This window comes from Rhipicephalus microplus, chromosome 1 (genome assembly GCF_043290135.1).
Source record: "Rhipicephalus microplus isolate Deutch F79 chromosome 1, USDA_Rmic, whole genome shotgun sequence".
In the NCBI taxonomy this organism is placed as follows: Eukaryota; Metazoa; Arthropoda; class Arachnida; order Ixodida; family Ixodidae; genus Rhipicephalus; species Rhipicephalus microplus.
The window spans coordinates 5550903-5576136 of NC_134700.1; the positions used below are offsets into that span (position 1 = coordinate 5550903).

General features: G+C 48.2%; 1 protein-coding gene across 5 annotated transcripts in view; it reads right to left on the reverse strand.

Moving 5' to 3' along the window:
• The window catches only part of Gcat (Glycine C-acetyltransferase), a 367236-nt gene that overhangs the window by 14048 nt on the left and 327954 nt on the right, over positions 1-25234 (reverse strand). Inside the window, exons 11-12 of one of the 5 annotated variants that reach the window (XM_075889270.1) lie at positions 24743-24776; positions 13138-13275 (exon numbers count right to left, since the gene is read on the reverse strand). The exons of 3 other annotated variants lie outside the window; for them this stretch is intronic. In XM_075889270.1, coding sequence (XP_075745385.1) covers positions 24748-24776 — 29 coding nt within the window. In that variant the 3' untranslated portion in view covers positions 13138-13275; positions 24743-24747. Of the gene's footprint in view, positions 1-13137; positions 13276-24742; positions 24777-25234 lie in introns of those variants that run through there. One more of the 5 variants, XM_075889812.1, reaches the window with a different exon arrangement.

Here is a 25234-nt window from a genome sequence, read left to right on the forward strand (position 1 = left end):
GGCTGGAGGACCGGTAGCGCATAGGCGATGGTGACCGTGACCGGTGTTGGCGTAGAGTTGGCAAGTTCTGGCGCGTAGACAAGTACTCCTCAATCTCCGCTGGTCGTTCGCCGTTTCGGGGGCACGGTGCATACGACGGGAAGCCTCTTAATCCAGCCTGTCGGTAAGGACAGAATCTGTACAGATGACCCGCTTCCCCACAATGAAAACACAGAGGCCGGCGCTCGTGATCACGCCAGACGTCACTTTTCCTGGGCCTACGCTCCACATAGTGATGTGTGCTACGTGCTCCTGGGGGCAGATAGGTAACTGTTGGTTCCCGCAGACGAGGTGCGCTGCGTGCCGCAGGTGGGAGAGGAGTCGTCGCCATCGCAACTGCTGCATTGCTGCGTACAGTGGGTTGTCTGACAACCTCAGAGTATGTTCGGATAGGTCGAACCGGCTGCAGCTCACGCTCTGGCTTTCGTATCACCTGCCTCAGTTCGTCACGAACAACGTCCGTAATGGATAGTGCAGTTGGAGTCAGGGGCATTTGCAGTCTGCTCAGTTCTTCTCTAACAACTGATCTAATGAGCTCTCGCAGGGCTTCAACGTCGTTTCGCACTCCTCCGCAGAATACCTGTGCAGATGCGCAGTTAAGATTCCGGTTGTACTGCCGAGCCCGCTGTTCCAGTGTTTTTTCGATGGCTGTCGCTTCCGAGTAAAACTCAGCAACTGTGCTTGGAGGGTTGCGGACGAAAACGGCGAACAGCTCTTGCTTCACTCCGCGCATTAGATGGCGCACCTTTTTATCCTCAGCCATGTTGTAATCCGCCCGCTTGAACAGACGGACCATGTCCTCAATGTACATAGCAGCACTCTCGTTCGTGAGCTGGTTCCTCGATTGAAGAGCAGCCTCCGCCTTTTCTTTCCGGTCTATATTCGGGAACATAGACACCGCTTGTCGACGAAATACCTACCTGGTAGACAACGAGGTTTCATGGTTCTCAAACCACGTCTTTCCGAAGTCTTCCAGGGCGAAGTATACGCGACAGAGCTTCTCTCTTTCGTCCCATCCATTCAAGCTCGCCACTCTCTCGAACAGGTCCAAGCAATCTTCAACATCCTCGTACGAGTCGCCGTGGAATACTGGCGGCTGGTGCAGTTGGCTAATGAGCATTTGTGCCGGTGTTACCTGGGTAGTCATAGTGGTAGCATCCATCGCTTGAATTCCCCTTGGTGTAAAGTGAAGAGCACCGAACTCAAGTGAGTCACCTCGAAGACGGCGACTTGCCCTCTGGTGTACAGGAGTCACTTCCACGGGGTTGATACGCTGGTCGTCTGGGCTATGCTGTCTTGAGATCGCGGGGCTTCGATTCATAACCCAGCAACTCCACCAGAAATGTAGCGATGCTGAGGCAGACAGGTTAAAAAACAAGCGTATTTATTAGGGCGAACTTGTGCCCACGATTCTAAAGACTGGGGTGTTCAAGTCCGAGTAGCCGAGTGGCACAGATACAACTATCTTCGTCTTCCTCGTTGCCCGAGTGCACGAACGTGTGGCGTATGCCAGCCGGGTCTTGCTTGTGCTCTTGCCACGATGATTGCAGCGGGCTACTTGAACGTGGCCAACCTGTCGCGGCAATATGAAACTAATACAGGCCATGCTGAACTGCTACCTCAAACTGCAGCCAGTCTAATGGAATCAAACTTTGCCATAGCAAACATTTAGGCTTTTACGAGAAATGATGCTGTTTTCTAGGGAATGTTCAGAATATGAAGTATTTGTTAATGCATTAGGAACATCTTACATTGTAATACAATCACATAAAATTTATTTACAGTTGGAAAAGTAAATTTTCACCAGCTGCCCGCATTAGCTTTCATTTTGCCGAAGTATGTCTTTCCACATAGCACAGCTTAGAAAATGAAGTCAGGCATTCAATCACAAAGGAACAAATTTTCTTCATCTGAAAGGGACGCTAAAGGCAAAAAATTTCTCTTGTTCGAATGATGAGTGAAAGTTTAAGAATGCCTAAATGTCAGTATTATCTACAGGGCTTAGTTCATCAAGAAAGAAGCAAATGTATGATAAGGCTCCAGTCACCCATGCCATATTCTGCGAACTCTGTAACTCTATAAAATGACGTAGTCGAGTCCCAGATAAAGTAATTACTGAAACCGTCCACAGTAGAAAAGACGATTTCAGAGCATTAAACTCTGGTATGAAATGCTTATTTTTTTATAAGTAAGGTTTAACGTCTCAAAACCAGCATATGATTATGAGAGACGGCGTAGTGGAGAGCTCCGGAAATTTCTACCCCCTAGGGTTCTTTAACGTGCGCCCAAATCTGGTATGAAATGCTGCTTGGTTCTTTCTATTTCTTTCTTTGAACTAAGAGCCGCCGACAAGACTCATGGCTAACTTCAATCATCCCCCAAAAACGTGGGACCAATTTTCTAGCATATTCGGTGCATTTTGCTGACACCTCAATGCAAAACTTATCAGTCTTGCTAGTGTCAATGCAAGTTCTCATTTCTTTATATTGCGTATGGCTGAGTGCTAGAGCATCGTGGGTCACATACCTTTGATTAGACGATGGCGTTCCAGACACTGCGATCAGACTCAACTCCGTCTTTAAGGTATAAGGCAAAAAATACTTGTTTATTTAACTGCGTTCGGAAGCGCTCTGCTGTCACTTGAGCGTCCCCGCGTCCCTCGCTCGCGCTCTTCTTCTTCTTCGTTTCCTTGTCCCAGCCCAGAACGTGAAAAATAATCAACATTCCCGGCCGCGCAAAGTTAAACACATAGTTCAAGTGGGTACAGTCTTTGTATCGGCCTGATCGCAAGACCGCCTTGCAACTTGATCTTGCAAGAACGAATGACACCGTCTGCACTGCGGTACACTTCCGTGACCCTTGCAAGCTTCCATAGATGGCGTGGAGTGTTGTCCGCATGCACGAGAACGATGTCCCCTTGCTTCAATGCTGTATTTGATTTCGTGTCGGCAAAGTGTGGAGATCGTGATTGCAACAGGTATTCTTTTTGCCAACGCTTCCAAAAACTTTCAACCAGCAGCTTCCTGTAGTTGTGTCTGCATATGGCGTCTGATCGTTTGGAATTACTGTTGACTTCGTCAGCGGTTGCATACGGTATGGAAGTCAATCTTCGTCCAAGGAGAAGTTCGGCTGGCGTCAAAGTGCAAGGTTCTCCTGCATCTGTCTCGATGAAAGTCAGAGGCCTGGAGTTTACGACTGCTTCTACCTCCGCCAGCACTGTCGATATTTCTTCGTAGTTCAGACGAGCTTTGCCGATAATTTTTCGCAGCGGAAGCTTCACTGATCGTACAAGGCGCTCCCACCATCCACCCCACCAAGGAGCATTTGGTGCTATAAACTTCCACGAAATGCCGTTGGTGCTGAGGTGACCAGCGACGTCCTCTTGAGAGAACATTCGGTTTAGCCGCTTTATGTCTGCCGATGTCTTGTGAAAGCTTCGTGCGTTGTCAGAATAGATCACCCTAGGTAATCCTCTCCGAGCTGGAAATCGTCGTAGGCACAGCAGGAAAGCCTCGGATGTCATTTCCGAGACAAGCTCGAGATGCACGGTTCTAGATACGGCGCACGTAAAAAGTGCACCGTAGCACTTCATGTCCCCATTCTCCGTGCGTGCATACAGAGGGCCCGCGAAGTCGACTCCTATAACTTCGAACGGGTTCGTTGGTGTCACTCGATGACTTGTTAACGGAGCAGTCTCAGCAGTTCCTGGGCCCGCACTGAAACGCTTGCATATATTGCAGCCATGCAGCACTCTTTTCACCAAAGAGCGAGCTCGACAAATCCAGTAGCGTTCCTGAAGCTGCGTAAGTGTATCTCTAACTCCTCTATGTAAGACTTGAAGATGGGCTCTGTTTGCCAAAAGTGTCGAAAAGTGGTGACTTGACGACATTATGATTGGGTGCTTGACATCTTGTGTGGAATGCATGAGGGATAAACGGCCTCCAACCCGAAGAATTCCGTCTTTGTCTATGTAAGGGCGTAGTTCAGCGATTCGAGATGTAGACTCGACTGGTTGGCCGTTGGTCAAAGTGGTGAGTTCTTCAAGAAAGCCTTGCTCTTGTGTACATTTTATCCAATACTGTTCAGCGTTCATGATTTCTGTTGCCACGAGATGTCCTGTATGATTACTTCTTTTTCTGCATCGGTCAGTAAATCTGAAAATCCACGCAGTGACTCAGAGTAGCTGTTGAAGCCTGCTGTACCGTTGAATATCAATTATCGGAACTGAGAAGCGTGTCATTAGTGCGACGTGGACTGTTGTAACTTCACCTTGGGTGGCTTCCGCTATGTCTAGTTCACAGAACTGTAGGGGCCATTCAGACATCGGTTTAGTTAGCCACTCGGGACCATGCCACCATTTCGAGCTGCACAGCAGTCTTTCAAACGTCGCGCCACGTGTGATTAGGTCAGCCGGGTTGTCCGTTCGAGGACAGTATCTCCACTTTGATGGATCTGTAGTGCACCTAATTTCATTGACTCTGTTGGCTATGAACTGTTTCCACTTTTTGACGTCACCTTTTATCCATGACAACACAATGGCGGAATCTGTCCACATCGTGTAGTCAACTTGAACATTCCTCAAAGCCCTTTTCACGTATGCCAACATTCTTGAGCCAATTAAGGCAGCCAGCAGCTCCAATCGCGGCAGCGTTGTCTCCTTAATGGGTGCTACACGGAACTTCGCAATCAACAGTATCGGCTGCTCAGGACTTGATACGACGTATATCGGTGTTCCGTATGCCGCTGGACTGGCATCGCAGAAAATATGTACTTGAAGCACATTGGTCTTCCTTGCTCCGCCGCCCAGATAGCGAGGAACGACGACATCTTGCAGTTGCGGCAGCTGGATGACCCAATCATTCCATTTTTTTTGCAGGTCATTGGGTAGGACTTCATCCCATGGCCAATTCCTCGTATCCACAGTCTCTGAAACAATATTCGTATGGCAATAGTATATGGTCCTACAAATCCCAACGGGTCAAATATTCTTGATGCTGACTGCAAGACAAATCGTTTTCTACCCGTCTGTGCTGTCAAAAACCGGAGTAGGTTTTCAACCGAAAAGTTGAATTCATCCTTTGCAGGTTTCCAAACCGAACCCAGGACCTTGACCGACGTCTCGTGAAGAACGACCATCTCATTACTAGTAGATTCCACTTGATTTTTAAGCGTGCGCATCAAATTTGCTGAATTTGTTGTCTATTTTCGCAATGTCATGCCGGCCGATTTCATTATTGTGCGCGCTTCTTGGCATAGTTGAGCGGCTTCCTCTTCTGTGTCGGCACCAGTAACTAAGTCATCCACGTAAAACGACTCGGCAAGAGTTTGCGCTGTTTGGGCCATGACAGCCGGTGCTCTTTTCACGTGGTAGAGAATAGTAGCTGTGAGCAAAAATGGGCTACATGTAGCTCCAAAAGGCACTCATGTCATCCTCCACTCTTGCAGCTTTCCCTTGGATAAATCTCCTTCTGCAAACCAGAGAAAGCGGAAAGCGTCTCTGTCATCCTCCCGAATCGCAATTTGAAGGAATGCCTTTTCTATGTCCGCGATAACTGCCACCGGGTGCGTTCTGAAGCGTAGCAGAATTTGCACGAGGTCTTGGTATAAGTTGTCTCCCTTTTGAAGGCAGTCATTAAGGGACTTACATCCCTTGGCATGTGACGAAGCGTCAAACACCACTCTCATTTTCGTCGTCAGTGCTTGTTCACGCATGACTTCCTTGTGCGGCATGTAATATAATTTCGTCACCTCTGCAGGTACGTCACTGACTACTTCGGCGTGTCCTGCCCTCAAGTACTCCCTTATGGTACGGTCATACGTATCGAGCAGTCCTTTTCTGGAGTTGAGACGGTTGACAAGCTTGTCCAGTCGAGTAACGGCTACTTGCCTGTTGCTTGCAAGCTCGAAATTATCCTTCCAAGGAAGGGTCACCTCATATCTTCCGTTTTTAAAGCTAATCGTTTGCTCAAAATGCCTCATGGTGTCGCTCATTTCAGGTGGCTTGTTTATCGCGTCCGTAATTCCTATGTTTTCAAGTTCCCAAAAGGAGCACAATATCTCGTCGGAATCGGTAGCTTGGGCTTTTAGCACGCACACCATCATTTGTGAAGTAGTTGGGTGGGACACCAAGTGCGATGTGCTTCCCTGGAAGGTCCATTCAAGCTTGGAGTTCAGTGCGATCAATGATTCGTTGCCTTCGCACTGTGAAACTTCGCCGGTCAACACTTTCCACATCTGATCGGACCCAATAAGTACGCTGATGCCACTCTTAGTTATGATAGATAGATGTTGGAGCTCATCGGCAACATCGTTTCCCAGCTTCTTGAAAGACGCAACGAAGGCTACGTTCATTGCAGTCTCTGCGATGTCTTGGCAGATGCTTGGGATCTCTATTGCAGTTAAGACTATTTCCGCGTCGGAAAACTGGCTTCGTAGTCGTAGTTCTACTATGCGACGCCTCTTAGCCTCTTGGTCCGATGTATTTGCGAAAGTATTGAAGGCTATTCGAGTTGCTCCCACGCTTTTCAGCTTGAGGTGCTTGGGCAGATCTTCAGTTACGAAAGTCCTCTGACTGCCACCATCGAAAATGCCTCGTATGTAGCGGCAGGTGTCATCATTCATGGCCCATGCTCTGAAAGTCTGAAGAAAAACGGAAGTGGTAGAGTCTTCCTTGACGGGTCTTCTTCCAAGTGATGCACAGACTGTCGTAGTTTATTCGTGGTTCTTGTTAGCACAGTCTGACTTCCTCGAACACCTATCGGGATCGCACATGCTTGTAGCGTGTCGAGCTTGGCGTCTGGAGCAGGAAATCCTCTTTTTGCAGTCCCGTGCCCGATGTCCTTTGGTGGTGCAGCGGAAACACCTTTTGTCGTTGGAAAGTAGTTCCTTCTTCTGCGTCAGTGACAAGTCAGCTGTGCAGGCTTCCGATCCGTGATGGCTGGACGAGCAGAATATGCAGTTGTCCTTTTTTTTCTCGTACTGAGTTGCTGTGAAGCACAGATGACGTCGGTTTCCCACGCCGAGAGTACGTCGGCTGACTGGCCACGGAGAGTGTTCCATGTTCTCGTCCTTTGGCATCCTTAAAATCACTCTTCTCCAGGCTTTCCAGCTCGATACACAGGAAGTTGAGCACACGGTCCAGTCCCACGGGTGTAGCTTCAGCTCTCGAGTCAGATGCCAACTGGACGGCACATGATCGGTGATACTGCACGACTATATCCCGTGGAAGAGCACGCAGTAGGATGTCACAGAGCATTGACGAAAATGACGACTTGTGCACACCCAAAGTCTCTAAGCCTCGGATATTCACGAGAACTTGGTCGTACAAGCTGCGTAGCGCTTTGGTGTCAGTCGATGAACGGACAGGGCTTAACATCCGTAGCTTGGCAAAATATTCTTGCTCCAGGCGCGTCTTGTCCCCAAATCGCTTCTGTAGCATTTTGATGGCGTCACTGTAGCAACTTTCTGTGGTCGGAAGGCCCGCAATTACTGATGCAGCGTCTCCTTTAAGATACAGTCGCAGGTAATGAAAGCTCTCTGTGGGAGTGATGCGATTGTTACTATGAACAATTTGGTAAAATTGTTCCCAAAATTCGGTCCACTTGCATATATCTCCAAAAAAAAAGGAGCTATTGTCAGTTTAGGCAATTTCACTGCAGTTCCGTCTGATGGTGCTACGACTGTCTGGGCAACTGTTTCTTGAGTTCCGGTCGATGTCCTTAGCATGCGATCTTTCTTGCTGAGAATCTCAGCGAGAATGCGCGTAGCAACGTCCTCGTATTGTAAGACAGCGTTATACTCAACCTCGAACTCCTCGTCAGGTATATGCGGCTCAATCTCGTTGTTCAGGTTTTTAAGCTCTTCGTTATTAGCCTTCAGCCTCTCATATATGGAGTTGAGCTGGTCATAGGAGGCAGAGTCGTTAGCGAGGAGCTCACTTGCCTCGTTTATAATCCCCGTGTTCTGTGCTCGCCGCGACGTCCGCTTCGACTTCAGTCGCTCCTTGCCGCTGCAGTTGACTGGTAGCCGTCCGTAGGGTCCCGGTTTTCAATCCCGGTTCTTCGGCACCAATGATTAGACGATGGCGTTCCAGACACTGCGATCAGACTCAACTCCGTCTTTAAGGTATAAGGCAAAAAATACTTGTTTATTTAACTGCGTTCGGAAGCGCTCTGCTGTCACTTGAGCGTCCCCGCGTCCCTCGCTCGCGCTCTTCTTCTTCTTCGTTTCAGCCCAGAACGTGAAAAATAATCAACACCTTATCAGAGCTTTCACTGCTTTCACTAAGTGCATGTCACGTGTTAGATAATTTTTTAACTTTTGGTTATGGCTTTCCATTCGATTGTTAGTATTATTTCCTAAACTAAATGCATTTGCACGATAAGCATGAACCCACATGATCTTGCAGCTGTGCCAATTTTTGTAAAAGTACTGCAGAAGGGCTTTGTCATTTTCAAGTGCTTTTTCCAAGTCCTGCAAGTGCCTTTGATATATATCTACGGTATGTGCAAAAACCAGTTTCGTAATTATATCTTTAACATACTTCTTATCTAGACTGTTTGACTTATGTTGCATCGCTTTCGTGTGTAAGTACTTTAACACGTGCCACGAACACAACAAGATTCTACATTTGCCCAGAAGCTGCTGAATTACATTCATTTCATTTAAATCTTTGTCCATTACCACAATTTTGCACTTCTCCTCTACGACAGGATTCAAACAAAGGAATGTCTCTAAGAAAGACTTTAATATTTCTGATGTCTTCCGCTGAACAAATGCATAACATACAGGCCTCCCATGGCTTGTTCCATCTTCACACAGAATCGAATGCAAGATATACCCTTCTTTATTAACTTTATACGTACCATCAAAGAACAACACTTCAGGGTATTTTTCTAGTAACTGGGCCATATGCTCTGATTGAAGCAATATGTACAAGAGACCATTTTCTGTATTCTTTTCAATATGAACCTTCCACCCAGAGTTTTCTGAAAACAATTCGTTGATTTTTTCTAACAGAAGGGCTCCATGATGAGCATTGTCCTGAATTTTTTGAACTGTTCTATGCTTCATGTTTATAATATCACGAGAAGTAACGTGTTTTCCCGTTTTTCTCAGAATGGCATCCTTTAGGTCTTTAGGTTTCACATTACAAGAAATCAACTCCTGAAGTTGCTCTTTTTCAGAAGCACTTAATGCTCGATTATTATTGTACCATACAAAAATCTCGGGACCTATTTTATGGTTGTGCACATCCGCTAAATTTACAACTTCATAATAGGGCTGTAGAGAAACCCGCAGCGCAAGCTTGAGTTTAACGTTGCAACCTGTACCGTTGAAGCGTTGATTGGGTCGAATATTTTGTCCCCTCGGATTTGGATGCCCTGCGTGGCAACAGACAAATTTAACTCGAACATAAGGAAAGTCTGCTTTGTTCAAATCTTTCTCAGTACACAATGGGTTTTTATCTGATTTTTCAATATGCATTGGATGGAACCCTTCACTTTTCCGTCCTTCAAAGCTAGCTTTAAACTCCTTATAAGTGCTGAATGTGCTCCCTACAGAAAGATTTCCTCCACCTGTGCAAATATGGCTGTTTGACAATTTTGCTGAAGTTGCTTTCTGCTCACCACGAGGCGTGGAAGCACTGGTGTCAGCTGCACTGCTGCCTTTGCACAGAACCACACCTTCTGACTGGGGGCTCACCGTGGATGTTACGCCGCAGGCGTCGGGTGACCCACAGTCAGAAAGTGGGCTCTGCTCAAAAGCAGCAGAGCACACTGGCACGGCAGTACGCCCAGTCTTCGTCACTTTGTGGTGCACACTCGCACCACTGACAAGAGCAGGAGAAACTGGTTTCTTGTTACTGTGCCCTGTCCTATTTTCGACTCTAACCCCTTTTCTACACGGGGATCACCACGAGGTGTGGAAGCACTGGTGTCAGCTGCACTGCTGCCCTTGTGCAGAACCACACCTTCTAACTGGGGGCTCACCGTGGATGTTACGCCGCAGGCGTCGGGTGGCCCACAGTCAGAAGGTGGGCTCTGCTCAAAAGCAGCAGAGCACAGTGGCACGGCAGTACGCCCAGTCTTCTTCACTTTGTGCTGCATCCACACACCACCGACAAGTGCAGGAGCGCGCACAGGGTGCCGTTTTACTTGAGCGAAAACAGTCACAGCTGAAGCCCTGGTGCATTGACTTTTTGCTAATGCTTCTGTTGGCAACTGTGTCAGCACATGACATATAAAGTGCCATAATTTCGATAGATGTTCTGTAGACTGCCTAACTTCTTGCTGATGTGCTTCTGTCCAAACGCATGCCAAGACCTCACAGAAATTGCTTACGTACAGTGTTGTTTGGCATTTCAGCTTCAATGGAGCGGCACCAGGTGCTGTTGGTCTAGATGACTTTGTGTGAGCTGATGCCGATCTGATTGCATGCGAGGAGTTCTGCAATTTTCAGGTAACTCAGAAGGCAGCCACGTGACCCAAAATTTTTTCTCTGAGAAAAATTTTACCAGTTCACTATTTTAAACACAGTGCTCCAGCAAGATTTTTTTTCCAATACATTTAAGATGGTTGCCAAAACGGCTGGGACGTTCGATGTATAATGATCCAATTACATAGATGACTTGCAGAATTTTTACTTTATATATCAGACATTGCTGCCCTGTTTTGGAAACAAGCAAGGCATATCAGACATCTCATTTTCAGTATTTCAATTAAGAGAATAAAATGGGCTAACATGGGTTTGATGAAATATGATCTGTGTTCATAACAATAACAGTAACAGTAGTATTGATCTTTCCTTTGATGCACAATAGAGAATTCACATTTACACCAAATGCTTGTCAACTCATGGCAGAGATAATGCACATAAAAGAGGTAACCTCACTGGCCTCCTTAGTAGTTCTTGTCAGATTGCTTATTCTGAACTTCTGAGTAAAGAAGCTGCTGTTGCATAAAGGCTGTGCACCAGTGAGCTTACCCGTTGGCGCCTCTCAAATATACTGTGGTAATGAACACACAGTAAAACCTGCTTATATCATTTGTAGCAGAAGTCGCAAATAGTCCCACTGCACGCGTCATTTCACTCTAATCAAATCATTTCGAAAGGCTCTACATGTGCAAAACATGACCAACAGGCAGCCGCTCGATTCCGACGATCTAAGCATGCAACTTATGCTCAAAGGTCGTCCGTGGACCTGCAGTGCCAACATAACGAATTAACTCGGGAAAAAACGAAAAAAGCCGTAGCGGAATGCCGCTAACTAAATTCTCCAACGTCCACGTTTACGTGGCCTTCACCGCGCGGTACCACACTGCGCGGAAATTATACGTAGGACGACTATCACAGCTACACACGCCTAATTTCACCTAATTTTATCTTCCGCGGGCACTTGCGATGAAGCACGTGCACTGTAGCGATGCAAGCACGCTTGCGTTTTCTTGGAGGATTGAATTCGTCCCTTCTAAATGCAACAATTGCAATATGTGTCGTTGACTCGTCGCTAGCCCGTAACTTTGATCGTCCGCAGCTGCTACCGACTAGGCAGCTAGTCCCTTATAACATCCACATTAATTGTGGATTACCTGGCTACCATGTTTCGTCGGGTGCATGCCATCAGCCTTCAGCATCCCCATCAGCTCGCATGTGCCCTCCACGAAACCGTAGCCGTTCTTGTGGCACAGCGCCTGCAAAATGGCATTCGTCTCCCCGGCATCCGTGTCGAACGCCTCCAATTCTCCGACAGACAGCGCCCACTGGCACTTGCGCAAACTCGCTTGTCTCGGCAGAATTGCAGACACTACAACACGGATTGACGAATTGACATCAAGAATTCTGGAGATCAGTGATCGGAACCTGGCAATCAGCACGAGGGGTTCTTCACCGACATTGTTGGTGCCAACGTGAAGAACGACCACGTGCACATCTGCCAGAGAATGAGCAATTAAAGAGAACAATTTCTCGATCTGCACACCGCTGAATGAGCGAACCTCGGCATGTGTCCTGGAGCTCAATGTGAAAGACCCTGCGAGGTACTTGAACATTGAGTCTCCGGCAACGAGTGCACGGGTCATGTTAGGGTTGGCTTTTCAGCAGCCGCACACGAACACTTCAAGCACACTTAGACAGAGAAATAAATGGGAACAAACTACAACGCGAAAAGTGCAACAGAATTGACAGGCACAACTGGAAGATCACATGCAATCTCCAACATGATACGGTAGCAGAATTCGTTGGCTGTCAACGGTTAGAATGGTCCGCACAGTCAACCGCACAACCAACGCCGACTGCGTTGACACAACTGACCACGACTGAACAACGAGGGCAGTAGGTCCGTTCGATTCACCTGCACCAATTGAAACCAGTTCACGACTGTGCACGTGAAGTTCAGAAATTGTGCAGCGTGAGTTCAGCGGCACAGGCACAGCGTGACCCCCGAAACGAATGACGATAAGCCAACAGTTTACGCCGTACAGCTAACACTGAACGATGGCGAACCCCACATGTGGACAGTTTATGAGGCGCAAACATATTGGCGAAACACACCGCGTTTGTAGAGGCGGGTATGAAGCCTAAGCCACCTACGCTAAAGGGCTGCATCGTCTGCTCAGCTACACATGCGGCTGCACCAAGCCAGCACCGTCAGTGTAGGTGGTGCAGGAAGATCTTGAACCAGTGCTGCCCCTCTTCTGCACCTTTTGAAACGAATGACAGAGTTAATAGGTCGTCAATGCTGCACCGCTGAAACGAATGGCAAAGTGCAGCACCTGTGAACTGGTTCACGTGGTGCAGGTGAATCGAACGGACCTAGTGCTACGGAACAAAGTTCGGAAATGAGAGCTTTTGCCGGTATGCTTTCTGCGCGCGCGCGAAAGGTGGGCGCGAGGCAGTATGGGAAGGCAAAGCGTAAGCCGCTGCAGGGCTTCGGCCGCCGAAGTTTCGTCTGCTCGACTTGCACCCCTGCTTGCACCCTTGCTTGCAGCGTGTGGGAGCGTGTTGCGCTGTTGCAGCGCGTGCATGCGAACACGTTGTTGCAAGACTAACGCGGGTTTGTGAGTACGCAACGTACACATACCGATAAATCCACCGACAATAGACAGGATGCAGTATATTTGGTTCCTAAATGGGTGATCAAAAACTCCTTAAACAGGAATGGCTGTGCAGCTGGGCTGGGTCGTCCGGTGCTTCCTTGGCAATTTTTCATGGCAACTTCTGGTATCTATGCGGCGTCTGCATTAAAGAAAAAGCAGCGTTAGGTGTCAGTGAAAATTCGAGGTATGAGCTAGCCGGAGGACGTTTGCACCTTTATGTTTTCCTTGCGTCACACAGCCCTTGCAGGAGCGAAACAGGCTATCAATACAGAGTTTCAGTGCGGTGGCTCCAAGTGGCTTGCGTACATGAGCCCTTGCGTTCTTTTGTATTCTCCACAGGTGCGGCAGTGAGTTCAAATAAACGCGATAGCGTGCGCGTGCTACAGGCATCTAGGGGTACCCGACATTAAAACGCGCGTGTGCACGCACGCGCGCGCCCGTGTGGATGCGGATGCTGCTATCGGGTACACACACACACACACACACACACACATATATATATATTGCCACGTTCCATTTCTCAAGTTTTTTGTAATCGTCCCAAAACACCAGACAATTCTCAGCGCAAACCGCGCCTGCAGTTTTCGAGAAGGTTCCGGACTGTAGTAGATCATTTCGATAAGATCACGCCGACTGTGCGAATGGTACAGATTGTTCTGGAACCTACGCCACCGCCAGCGATAACGCTAGAACATTCGACGGCAAGAGTATAAATGCCGACGGGCTTCGCCGCTTGTCAGTTGTTGATCGAAGGCCGACGCTCCGTTCGCCGCTATCAGTCCGAGACTGCTATCTGTGCGAGACTGCTGCTGTAATTGGACTTTCCGTTTACCGGGCACAGGTTCGCCCAAATAAACAGTTAAATCCCAACACGAAGTCTCCTGTCTTCGGCCACGTCACGACCCCGTGACATCTGGTGGAGGAGCTGCTTCGTTCATGTACCGGACGCCCCCGTCAAGCCGTGAACCCAGCCCATGTCGCGGAGAAAACACCGACGCCAACCAGGAGCAGCAAACAAGCCGCCGACAGCAAGGGCTACCACCGGAGTACGGGCTTCTACAAGACAAGGCGCGGAAGACCAAGGCCATGACCGCGACTGCAGCGACAATGACAGCCGCAGCGTCCCAGCCCACGATGGTCATGCATCAACCCAGGGAACCACCAATTTTCCATGGGTCATCGTTCGAAGACCCGGAGTCCTGGCTAGAAACATACGACCGTGTGGCCGCCCTCAACCACTGGGACCATGACGAAAAGCTGCGTCGTGTGTTCTTGTATTTGGAAGACACCGCAAGGACCTGGCTCGAAAATCGGGAGTCCACGATCCGAACGTGGGATGTTTTCTGCGGCGCATTCCTCCAAACGTTCGCGAGCGCCGCTCACAAAGAGAGGGCCGCTGCTTTATTAGAGACCCGGGTTCAGCTACCAAATGAAAATGTCACCATTTTCACAGAAGAAATGACCCGACTGAAGAAATGACGTCACGCTGACCCAGACATGCCTGAGGAGAAAAAAGTTCGTTTCCTCATGCGAGGGGTCAAACAGGAGCTCTTCACGGGACTGATGAGAAACCCACCAAAAACCGTCCAAGAATTTGTAGCCGAAGCGACCACTATCGAAAAAAACCTGGACATGCGCACCAGACAGTATAATCGTTGCCTGACTGCAGACTGCGCTGCTGCTCAAGCCAGTAACTCCGGAGACCTGCGTGAAACGATCCGAGCGATCGTGCGGGAAGAGCTGCGCAAGCTGTTGCCTTCGGCGCAGCCTCAAGTGGATTCAATCGCCGACATTGTGCGAGAAGAAGTTCGGCAATCGCTTCAAATTCCCCACGCACCGCTGCCCGAGCCGGAAGCTATGAGCTACGCCGCTGCACTGCGCCACAACGCTCCTCCCCGTCCACGCCAAAACGCCGCCCCATCGCACTTCCGTCGACAGACGCCACCGCCGCCACCACCCCCACCAACGTCATACCGTTCGCCAGCGGCCCAGCGCAGTGCACCGAGGAAGACTGACGTCTGGTGCACCCCTGACCATCGCCCGCTCTGTTACCACTGCGGCGAGGCCGGACACACATACCGACGTTGCCAATACCGACAGAAGGGACTGCGTGGCTTCGCCGTCAATGCACCGCGTCCACAGCCAGGAGAACAACCACGTGACATCGCCGACTACCTGACAGGAACTCGGTGGACACCACGAAGCCCTTCGCGTTCGCCGTCGCCCAGCCGCCGCACGTCACCGCACCACCGGCAGTACACTGGCCCAACGCGAGGCCGGTCTCCTAGCCCGTATTCGGGAAACTAAGGGCAGCAACCAATGGAGGTGCGGTTGCTGTGCGACGAACTACCGAAGATCCTCCGACGACGAAGCCGCCGCGACGGAGCTTTCCCAACACAACACCAACCAGGCAAATCCCTGACGGCGAAAGCTCACTTACCGAAGGTGGCCTGACGACGAAACATGGAAGCAGCGGAACAAGCCGACGCAGCCGTGACCCGACGCCACGCCCTAACTGTAATGCGAGACATTGAACTAGCGACCTCGACGTTCTTATCGACGGCCACAGTGTGACTGCTCTCGTCGATACTGGAGCCGACTATTCTGTCATCAGTGGGTCGTTCGCCGCGAAGTTAAAGAAAGTTAGGACAGCTTGGGAAGGCCCTGAGATCCGCACAGCCGGAGGTCATCTCGTAACGCCTTCGGGAATCTGCACAGCGAGAGTCACCATTAACGGCCGTATTTATCCTACAGACTTCGTAGTCCTACAGCGTTGCTCGAGAGATGTCATTCTTGGCATGGACTTCTTATGCCTCCATGGTGCTGTCATCAACCTAAAAACGAAGTCGATAACGTTATCCACAGAAGAAGCACTACCGCCGCGCACGCCGTCAGGACACCATGCCTTGAATGGGCTGGAAGAACAAGTCACCATTCCGCCTCGCTCAAGCGTCATTATTTCAGTCGGTGCTCCTAAATCACCTGAATTCAAAGGCGTCATTGAAGGCAGTCAGCATCTGTTGCTCACCCGAAATATTTGTGTCGCAAGAGGAATTGCAGAGCTGCGGGGAGGCAAAGCAATGGTTATGCTCACGAATTTCAGCAATGAGTACAAACATGTGAACAAAGGAACAACGGTCGCATACATCGAAGAAATTATCGAAGCCACCAGTGCTTTCGCCCTCGCCGATTCTGCGGAACCTGCTCAGAGGAACCAAGCCCCTCCCGTAGCTTTCGACGTCAATCCCAGACTTCCGAACGATAAGCAAGAACAGCTCAAGGCCCTGCTCCTACAGTACGAAGATTGCTTTTCATCGTCATCGAAAATTCGGCAGACCCCAATCACGAAAGATCGCATCATAACCGAAAAAAATGCCAGACCACTCCGTCAGAGTCTGTACAAGGTTTCGACGCGAGAACGTGAGGCCATGAAGAGACAAGTTGATGAAATGCTGCGGGATGACATTATCCAGCCGTCCAAGAGTCCATGGGCATCCCCCGTGGTGTTAGTGAAGAAAAAGAATGGGACCCTACGTTTCTGCGTCGATTATCGCCGCCTGAACAAAATCACAAGAAAGCACGTGTATCCTCTCCCACGAATAGACGACGCACTTGATCGGCTCCATAACGCCAAGCACTTTTCGTCAATGGACCTCAAGACTGGCTATTGGCAAATCGAAGTCGACGAAAGAGACCGAGAGAAGACGGCGTTTATAACACCGAATGGCCTCTTCGAGTTTAAGGTGATGCCCTTCGGCCTTTGCTTAGCGCCTGCAACTTTTCAACGCGTTATGGATACAGTACTTGCAGGATTGAAGTGGCAGACTTGCCTTGTGTACTTGGACGACGTCGTCGTGTTTTCCTCGAGTTTCGACGAGCATCTTCGGCGCCTTGAAGCTGTACTTCAAGCCATCAAGGCTTCCAGACTCACACTGAAGCCAGAAAAGTGCAGATTTGCGTATGAGGAGCTCTTGTTTCTGGGGCACGTTATCAGCAAGTCAGGAGTTCGTCCCGATCCACGGAAAACAGCCGCCATCACCGACTTCCCGCCGCCCACTAACAAGAAAGCCGTGCGCCGATTTCTGGGCCAGTGCGCCTATTATAGGCGGTTCGTGAAAAACTTCGCCCGCATCGCCGATCCTCTCACAAACCTTACCAAGGCCGACGTGGAGTTCAAGTGGGAAACGCCACAGGAACACGCTTTCCAGGAGCTTAAACATCGCCTCCAGACGCCTCCGTTACTTGCCCATTTCGACGAATTCGCCGAGACAGAAATACATACTGACGCAAGCAGCGTAGGTCTTGGCGCCGTTCTTGTGCAGAGGGCTGACGGACTTGAAAGGGTTATTAGTTACGCCAGCCGATCGCTATCCAAAGCAGAAGCAAATTATTCCACAACAGAAAAGGAGTGCCTCGCCATCATCTGGGCTACGTCGAAATTTCGCCCCTACCTCTACGACAGGCCCTTCAAAGTTGTGAGCGACCACCACGCCTTGTGTTGGCTAGCCACCTTGAAGGACCCTTCAGGTCGCCTCGCACGATGGAGCCTGAGACTTCAAGAATATGACATTACTGTCATTTACAAGTCCGGCAAAAAACACTCCGATGCCGACTGTCTCTCTCGTGCGCCTGTCGACCAACCGCTATTCGACGACCCGGAGGACGACTACTTCTTGGGAACGATAACTACCGACGACTTCGCTGAACGACAGCGGGCCGACCCGGAACTTAAGGCCCTAATAGAATACCTCGAAGGCAGGACCGCCGAAGTCCCGAAGGTATTCAAGCGCGCACTTGCGTCGTTCTTTCTACGAAACGGTCTTCTACAAAAAAAAAACTTTTCACCGCTTCGAGCCAAGTACCTCCTTGTGGTGCCTTCAGCTCTGCGACCAGAACTCCTGCAGGCCCTGCACGACGATCCGACGGCAGGGCACCTCGGTGTTTCTCGCACGCTCGCGAGGATACAAGAACGGTACTATTGGCCACGTCTTACCACCAACGTCACTCGTTATGTGAGGACATGCCGGGACTGTCAGCGGCGCAAGACACCGCCGACAAGGCCAGCGGGACTTCTGCAGCCCATTGATCCACCTTGCCGACCTTTCCAGAAGATTGGTATGGACCTACTGGGGCCGTTCCCGACGTCGGCTTTCGGAAACAAGTGGATCGTGGTAGCTACCGACTACCTCACCCGCTACGCCGAGACAAAAGCCCTGCCAAAAGGCAGTGCATCCGAGGTAGCTAAGTTCTTCGTCAAAAATATCGTCCTACGTCACGGCGCCCCGGAGGTCCTTATCACCGACAGAGGAACGGCATTCACTGCCGACTTGACTCAAGCGATCTTGGCATACAGCCAAACAAACCACCGCCGGACGACAGCGTACCACCCACAGACCAACGGCCTCACCGAGCGGCTTAACAAGACGATCGCCGACATGCTGTCAATGTACATCGATGTCGAACACAAGACGTGGGACGCTATTCTTCCGTATGTGACCTTTGCATACAACACGGCGGTGCAGGAGACGACGCAGATATCTCCATACAAATTGGTCTACGGAAGGAGCCCGGCAACGACGCTCGATGCCATGTTACCCAACGTCACCGACGAAGAAAACCTCGATGTGAGCGAGTACCTTCAACGCGCCGAAGAAGCCCGACAACTTGCACGTCTCCGTATCAAGAATCAACAGACGACCGACAGCCACCGTTACAACCTTCGACGACGCTTCGTGGAATACCAGCCCGGTGAACGTGTTTGTGTGTGGACGCCGATACGCCGACGTGGACTAAGTGAAAAGCTTCTGCGACGGTACTTCGGACCGTACAGGGTGGTACGACGTCTCGGCCCACTTGATTACGAAGTTGTCCCCGACGGCATCACGAACTCTCAACGACGCCGATCGCGACCTGAAGTCGTCCATGTCGCGCGCCTCAAGCCGTTTCATGCGCGTTAACAAACTGAAACAGTGTTTTTTTGTATTATTGTTGTATCATAATTTATTCATTGTACTTTCTTGCATTATTATTGTACATTCATCTTTAGTTAAAGCATCGGGACGATGCCTTTTTTTCAGAGGGGGGCAATGCCACGTTCCATTTCCCAAGTTTTTTGTTATCGTCCCAAAACACCACACGATTATCAGCGCAAACCGCGCCTGCAGTTTTCAAGAAGGTTCCGGACTGTAGTAGATCATTTCGATAAGATCACGCCCACTGTGCGAACGGTACAGATTGTTCTGGAACCTACGCCACCGCCAGCGATAACGCTAGAACATTCGACGGCAAGAGTATAAATGCCGACGCGCTTCGCCGCTTGTCAGTTGTTGATCGAAGGCCGACGCTCTGTTCGCCGCTATCAGACCGAGACTTCTATCTGTGTGAGACTGCTGCTGTAATTGGACTTTCCGTTTACCGGGCACAGGTTCACCCAAATAAACAGTTAAATCCCAACACGAAGTCTCCTGTCTTCGGCCACGTCACGACCCCGCCGTGACAATATATATATATATATATATATATATATATATATATATATATATATATATATATATATATATATATATATATATATATATATATATATATATATATATATATATATATATATATAATTCATGACCTTTCACTGTGTTTAAACTTTGCGCACCAGCAAATGGATGTGAAGAATCATTGTGGCTGACAGCGCCAAGACCCATTCATAGAGTATAAGTGGACATGGCGCAATGCGCAGTGCTTTATAAGCGCTGTGCCATGTCCTATCGTGTAGCTCGACAAAAGAAATACTGAATGCTGCATGTAACAGCAACGCGCGTCCTCGCGTCATGAAAGCATGCATGCAGTTCCAAGTGCATAAATGGAACGAATTAACGCACATGTGAAGAGCAATACGAAAAGCTCTTTCACAGCATGCAGATTATCAATAAAAAGGCGTCATAGACAAACAGCCTTCTTGTGATTGGTTAAACCTAAGAAAGGTAATTCATATTTATTTTACCGTTGCTGTTTTACAAATGTGAGTAAAGGTATTACACGCGAAGCATTTCTTCTATCTATCTATCTATCTATCTATCTATCTATCTATCTATCTATCTATCTATCTATCTATCTATCTATCTATCTATCTATCTATCTATCTATTCATCTATCTATCTATCTATCTAGCCGCTCACGTCTGGGTGCTCTCATGATCACCTGCTTAACTTGGCGTGAACCAAAATTAGTATGGAAGAGTTCCATAGTTTGACGAATACGACGCGCCGGTGAAGACATGAATAAGGTCACAATCCTGTTACGCGCGTCGTCAAACGCTTCCTGCTGAACAGTGACACATACCCGCGGGCGGCTATGTGCCCCAAGTAATTGACACTTAATTTTTTGCATCTACCCAGGAATGACGAGAACACACGTGGAAAATTTTGACGCGTGAGCATTGAGAAATTATGAACCATTTCAGGCCGTCACCACTATTGAGGAGTATCTTGATGGTACTGGCCTCAAGTGCTCGCCAGATAGATCCGAACTCCTCCTCTATCGCCCCACGCTTAAAGGCAGACCACCCAAGGGATACAACCGGGACCGTGCTTACGAGGAGATCCAAATTCACACCAAAAACGGCAGGACTATTCCTATAGTGCAACAAATCAGAGTCCTTGGACTCATCATCGAGTCTAAGGGCACAAACGGTGAAACCGTCAAGAGGTTAGTAACCAATGTCACCAACGCAATACGGCTAATCAAGAGAGTCACCAACAAACACCAAGGCATGAAAGAGGCTAACGTCATCAGGCTTATTTATTCACTGGCCATAAGTCACATTATATACGTAGCGGCATATCTAAACTGGTATACAGCCGAAAAACTCAAAATCAACGCACTCATACGAAAGGCTTACAAACAAGCTTTGGGCCTTCCAGATAGCACCAGCAACGAAAAACTGTTTCAACTGGGCTTACATAACACTTTAGAGGAGCTGATAGAAGCGCAACAGATTGCCCAGTTGGAGAGGCTAGCCAGAACGCGCACAGGACGGAGTATCCTTGACAAGTTGGGGATAAATTACCATAGGCAACAAGGAAGTAAAGTGTCGGTTTTAAAGGTGATCAGGGAAGAGATCCAGGTCCCCAATTTGCCCAAAAACATGCGCCCCGAATTTAATCAGGGCAGAAGAGAAAGCCACGCTAGAACTCTGCTTAAGGTTTACGGCAGAGACAAGGAAGTGTTGTTCGTAGACGCAGCGGAGTACCCTAGTCACAAATCCTACCTTGCGGCAGTAATAAACACCGACCGCAAATGCGTAAACGCGTGCTCTATACGCTCGGATAGTTCAGAAATCGTGGAAGAGGTGGCTATTGCACAGGCCATAATTTCCCAAAAGTGTAGGTATGTCATCAGCGACTCGCAGTCAGCAATCCGTAACTATGCACGAAGAAGAATATCTCCCGAGGCAGCCAATATACTCCTCCGCAAGGCAAATCTCATATCATCCGAGAAATTCGAAGAAAGGTATATTATATGGTTCCCAGCCCACACCCCGTGTGCGTCGCCCATTCCCAACCTCAATGAGGAGGCTCACCGCGTAGCGCGAGGTCTCATTTACCGCACTCGCAATGGAGCTTCACATGAGGTAGTGGGAGGAGATGGGTGGTGGGAGAGGGACAGAATGTTTAGGTTCTGCGACATTATCCAATTCTACCAAAAGTCGAGGCGCAGATTTCCACCACCTAGCTCCACATTAGACAGATCTCAGGAGGTTGACTGGAGGCGACTTCAAACTAGAACATTTCCCAATCCGAAGCACCTAAATCGCATCTACCCCAAACTATACCCAGATGACTCGTGTAAACTATGTAGCATGAGACGCGCCTCCCTAGAGCATATGTTATGGGAATGCACACAGATACAGGACGCCAATGCAGTCTCCCCAGAACAGCTTGGGGCGCGGTGGAGAGCCGCGCTGATCAGCTCAGTTCGGACAGATCAAATATGGGCCATCCAGCGAGCACGGGAAGCGGCTGAGAGACAGGGTCTCTCCACCGCCCCTGGTGCGGCTTAGGCCCACGCCTCAATCCGCTGGTTAAATAAAGTTTGCTCACTCACTCCTCGAAGAGAACCCTGCCGGGATGCGAAGCAGCAGTGGTGCTCACGTCGTTGACCCAGTTGAAACGGGCGTCGACGCGGGTGCTGGAAGAACGGCTGGAAGCGAACTTGGTGTAATGTTTACTCGAGTAAACGTTTGTTTGAAACGCAAAGACATGGGAGGCGGGTTGGGTTTCGTGTAAGTTTCATCGCAGATAACGAGCTAAAAAAGTGTTTCCACTCGACGTGCGGTCGAGCGTTGCGGGTGGTGGAGAGGGTGAAGTGGGAGAGATGTGTGTTATGAGCGGGTGGAGGAGCCAGCAGCTGCTGCGGGTGAGACGTCAACGCGCAGCTGCGACTTGACCTACTTGGCAGTGCTCCAATACCTGCGGCGAGAGAAACGCGCTGCGGTGCGTTCGCACGGACGTACGTACGGCGTTAAACACGTGAGTCAGAGATGCTTCGCATCTAAAAAGCCTTACATCGGCAGCGCTGACCCGACGAATGCAAAGAATAAATGTCGCGGTCCCATCAGGAATCAAACCCAAGCAATCTGCGCGGCACTCAAGCATATTCTACAACAAAGCCACGCCAGATCTCGGACCTACTTTTCAAATAGCTTAATACCTTAATATGGTCATGAAACGTTAATAGTGGTTGCAGTGGTGGCAATCCAGCTTTATAAACATTACATATGTACTCCTATGATGTAGCTGTGATATCGGGTTAACGTCAATTGTTGCTGGGTGCCATGCACTGAAGTTGATTTATGCAGCAGCGTCCAGGGCTACCATCCTCACTAGCACCAGCACTTCATACCAGCTTATTGATTCTGGTGTTCCTAATGCTCAAGTTCATGTTTGCATCATTGCACAAGTGCAAATGACTGGTTATATAAACACTTGGAATTCTTCAATGTATGTCTGTTTGTGGAACATTTGGCATAATGTCATGACGTGCCGCTATAAAAAAATCTCAATATGGTCACGCTAAGCATGCCTCCGCATGCTTCGCACATTGTCGATTCCGGAGCTACGTGAAATATGCTGAATTTTTCAGAAATATCCTTGGGCAAGACGTACTTTCGGCACGAATCTTGACATAAGTATGTGTCAGTTTTTTACAAGAAAATGCAACTCTTAGAAATGCCGATTACCATATTTTTAATTGTATAGTCAGTGTACTTAACATTTCAAGCAGTACTCTCTTTTATATTCATACAAAACACAGCTGTAGTATATGGCTCATAGTTGAGGAAAATGCTGGCAAAGCACAACTTGCACTTTTGCAGTTAAGACGACATAACTTAAGGGCCCACTGAACGTTTGTGTTGTGCATGGTGTACTACTAAGTTATTACCATTACTTCGTGCGATCAGGCTGACATTATGATCTGTGCATGATACAGCTCTTCAGCTGCACGATAGTGATTTGCATTGCAAAGCTGTTTTCTGGCACGACAGGCATGAGAATTTTGGGACAGGATGTGACAACGAGTATGTACGCTAAATCTGAGTGCGCCATCAATTCAGTCGATCTGTGTATAGGAGCGAACATTTAGCCAGGTAATGGTAAAAAAGTGACGCATAGGGAAGAAACGAGGAGCCCTCCAAAATGAGGGCGAGAGAAGTTCAGTGTGCGTGTGCCTCCTTCTTTCTCTCTTTTCTTCTCTCTTTCTCTATGAGAGCTCGCCTTTTTTTTCTTGCTCTGTTCCCCGTTTTCTCTTTCCTCTTTGTTTTCTTTTCTGCCTTTGGATGCATCACTTTCTACATTCTTTCCTTTCCAGGTAAAAATACTCCACGGTTTCAGTTCACCTTAACTGAAACTATGGCTGTATACAGCTGGGACTAAGTACAAGCCAACACATTAGCAACATGTTCCAGTAGGCCCCAGCATGAACCACTCGAGACTGAAAAATGAAACCAGCTGGAATCATATGTTATAATGAAACCAGTTGGTGTGAATTATTATTATTATTATTATTATTATTATTATTATTATTATTATTATTATTATTATTATTATTATTATTATTATTATTATTATTATTATTATTATTATTATTATCTTCCTTATGGCCATTCTCTTCATCCCAGAATAGCTGTAGTGCAAGGCAAATAAGTGATAAGGGCTCATTGCCTTCATGATGTTTTTTTTTTGTACATCTAATGCTGACAACATTTACAGTTCATTGTATGCCAGTACAAGTTTCATTTCAGAAAGGCACAGGGTATTTCAAGCAGTGCAAACAACTAAAAAACAGTTTGTGTAAAGCACAGGACATATGCACAACCAAATATTGCTGTGTGCTGCATCGAAGTTTAAACGGGCGGGCACTCCCTTACCTCCTATTGCCTAGCACCTCTCTGCCAGAGGAGGACATGGCACTGCAATTTATAGAAAGGCATAAAGCTACTCTGAAAAGGTCTAACTGCTTTGCCTCATACTGCCACCACCTGATCTTTTGGAGATAAGGTAAGGTTGCATGAAAAACAGGTAGCCGTGCATCAGTCATTCCGTAATACGTACCTCCTTCAAAAATCCAAAACATCCCCGGGATGTCCTGAAATGACGAAAATATTCTTGTCTTGTAGGGTGTGCCACAAGACTGGCTGATATATCCGAGTCCATTAAATGCAGTTAAAATATGTAGGTCTTTGTAAGGACATTATAAATACTGCCTTGAACAGTGAAATACAGATTTAATGAGTAAACTGCAAATCAAGTGCAATGTTATCAATGCAATAATAATAATAATAATAATAATAATAATAATAATAATAATGAATATATTACTAACATGACTATGATAGTATTGTGGGGTTTCCACATACAAAGTAACTAATTGCAAGGATTAAAAGGGGGTGCACAAGAAGGCAATGAGGTATATTTATAACAAATTCAATGTAACGAATTCTCCTACTGAGTTGCAGACGAAAGCTGGTCTAATAACACTACAAGGTAGGGCAAAAATAGCAAAACTAAAGATTTTGTTCCAACTGATTCATTGTGACATAAACA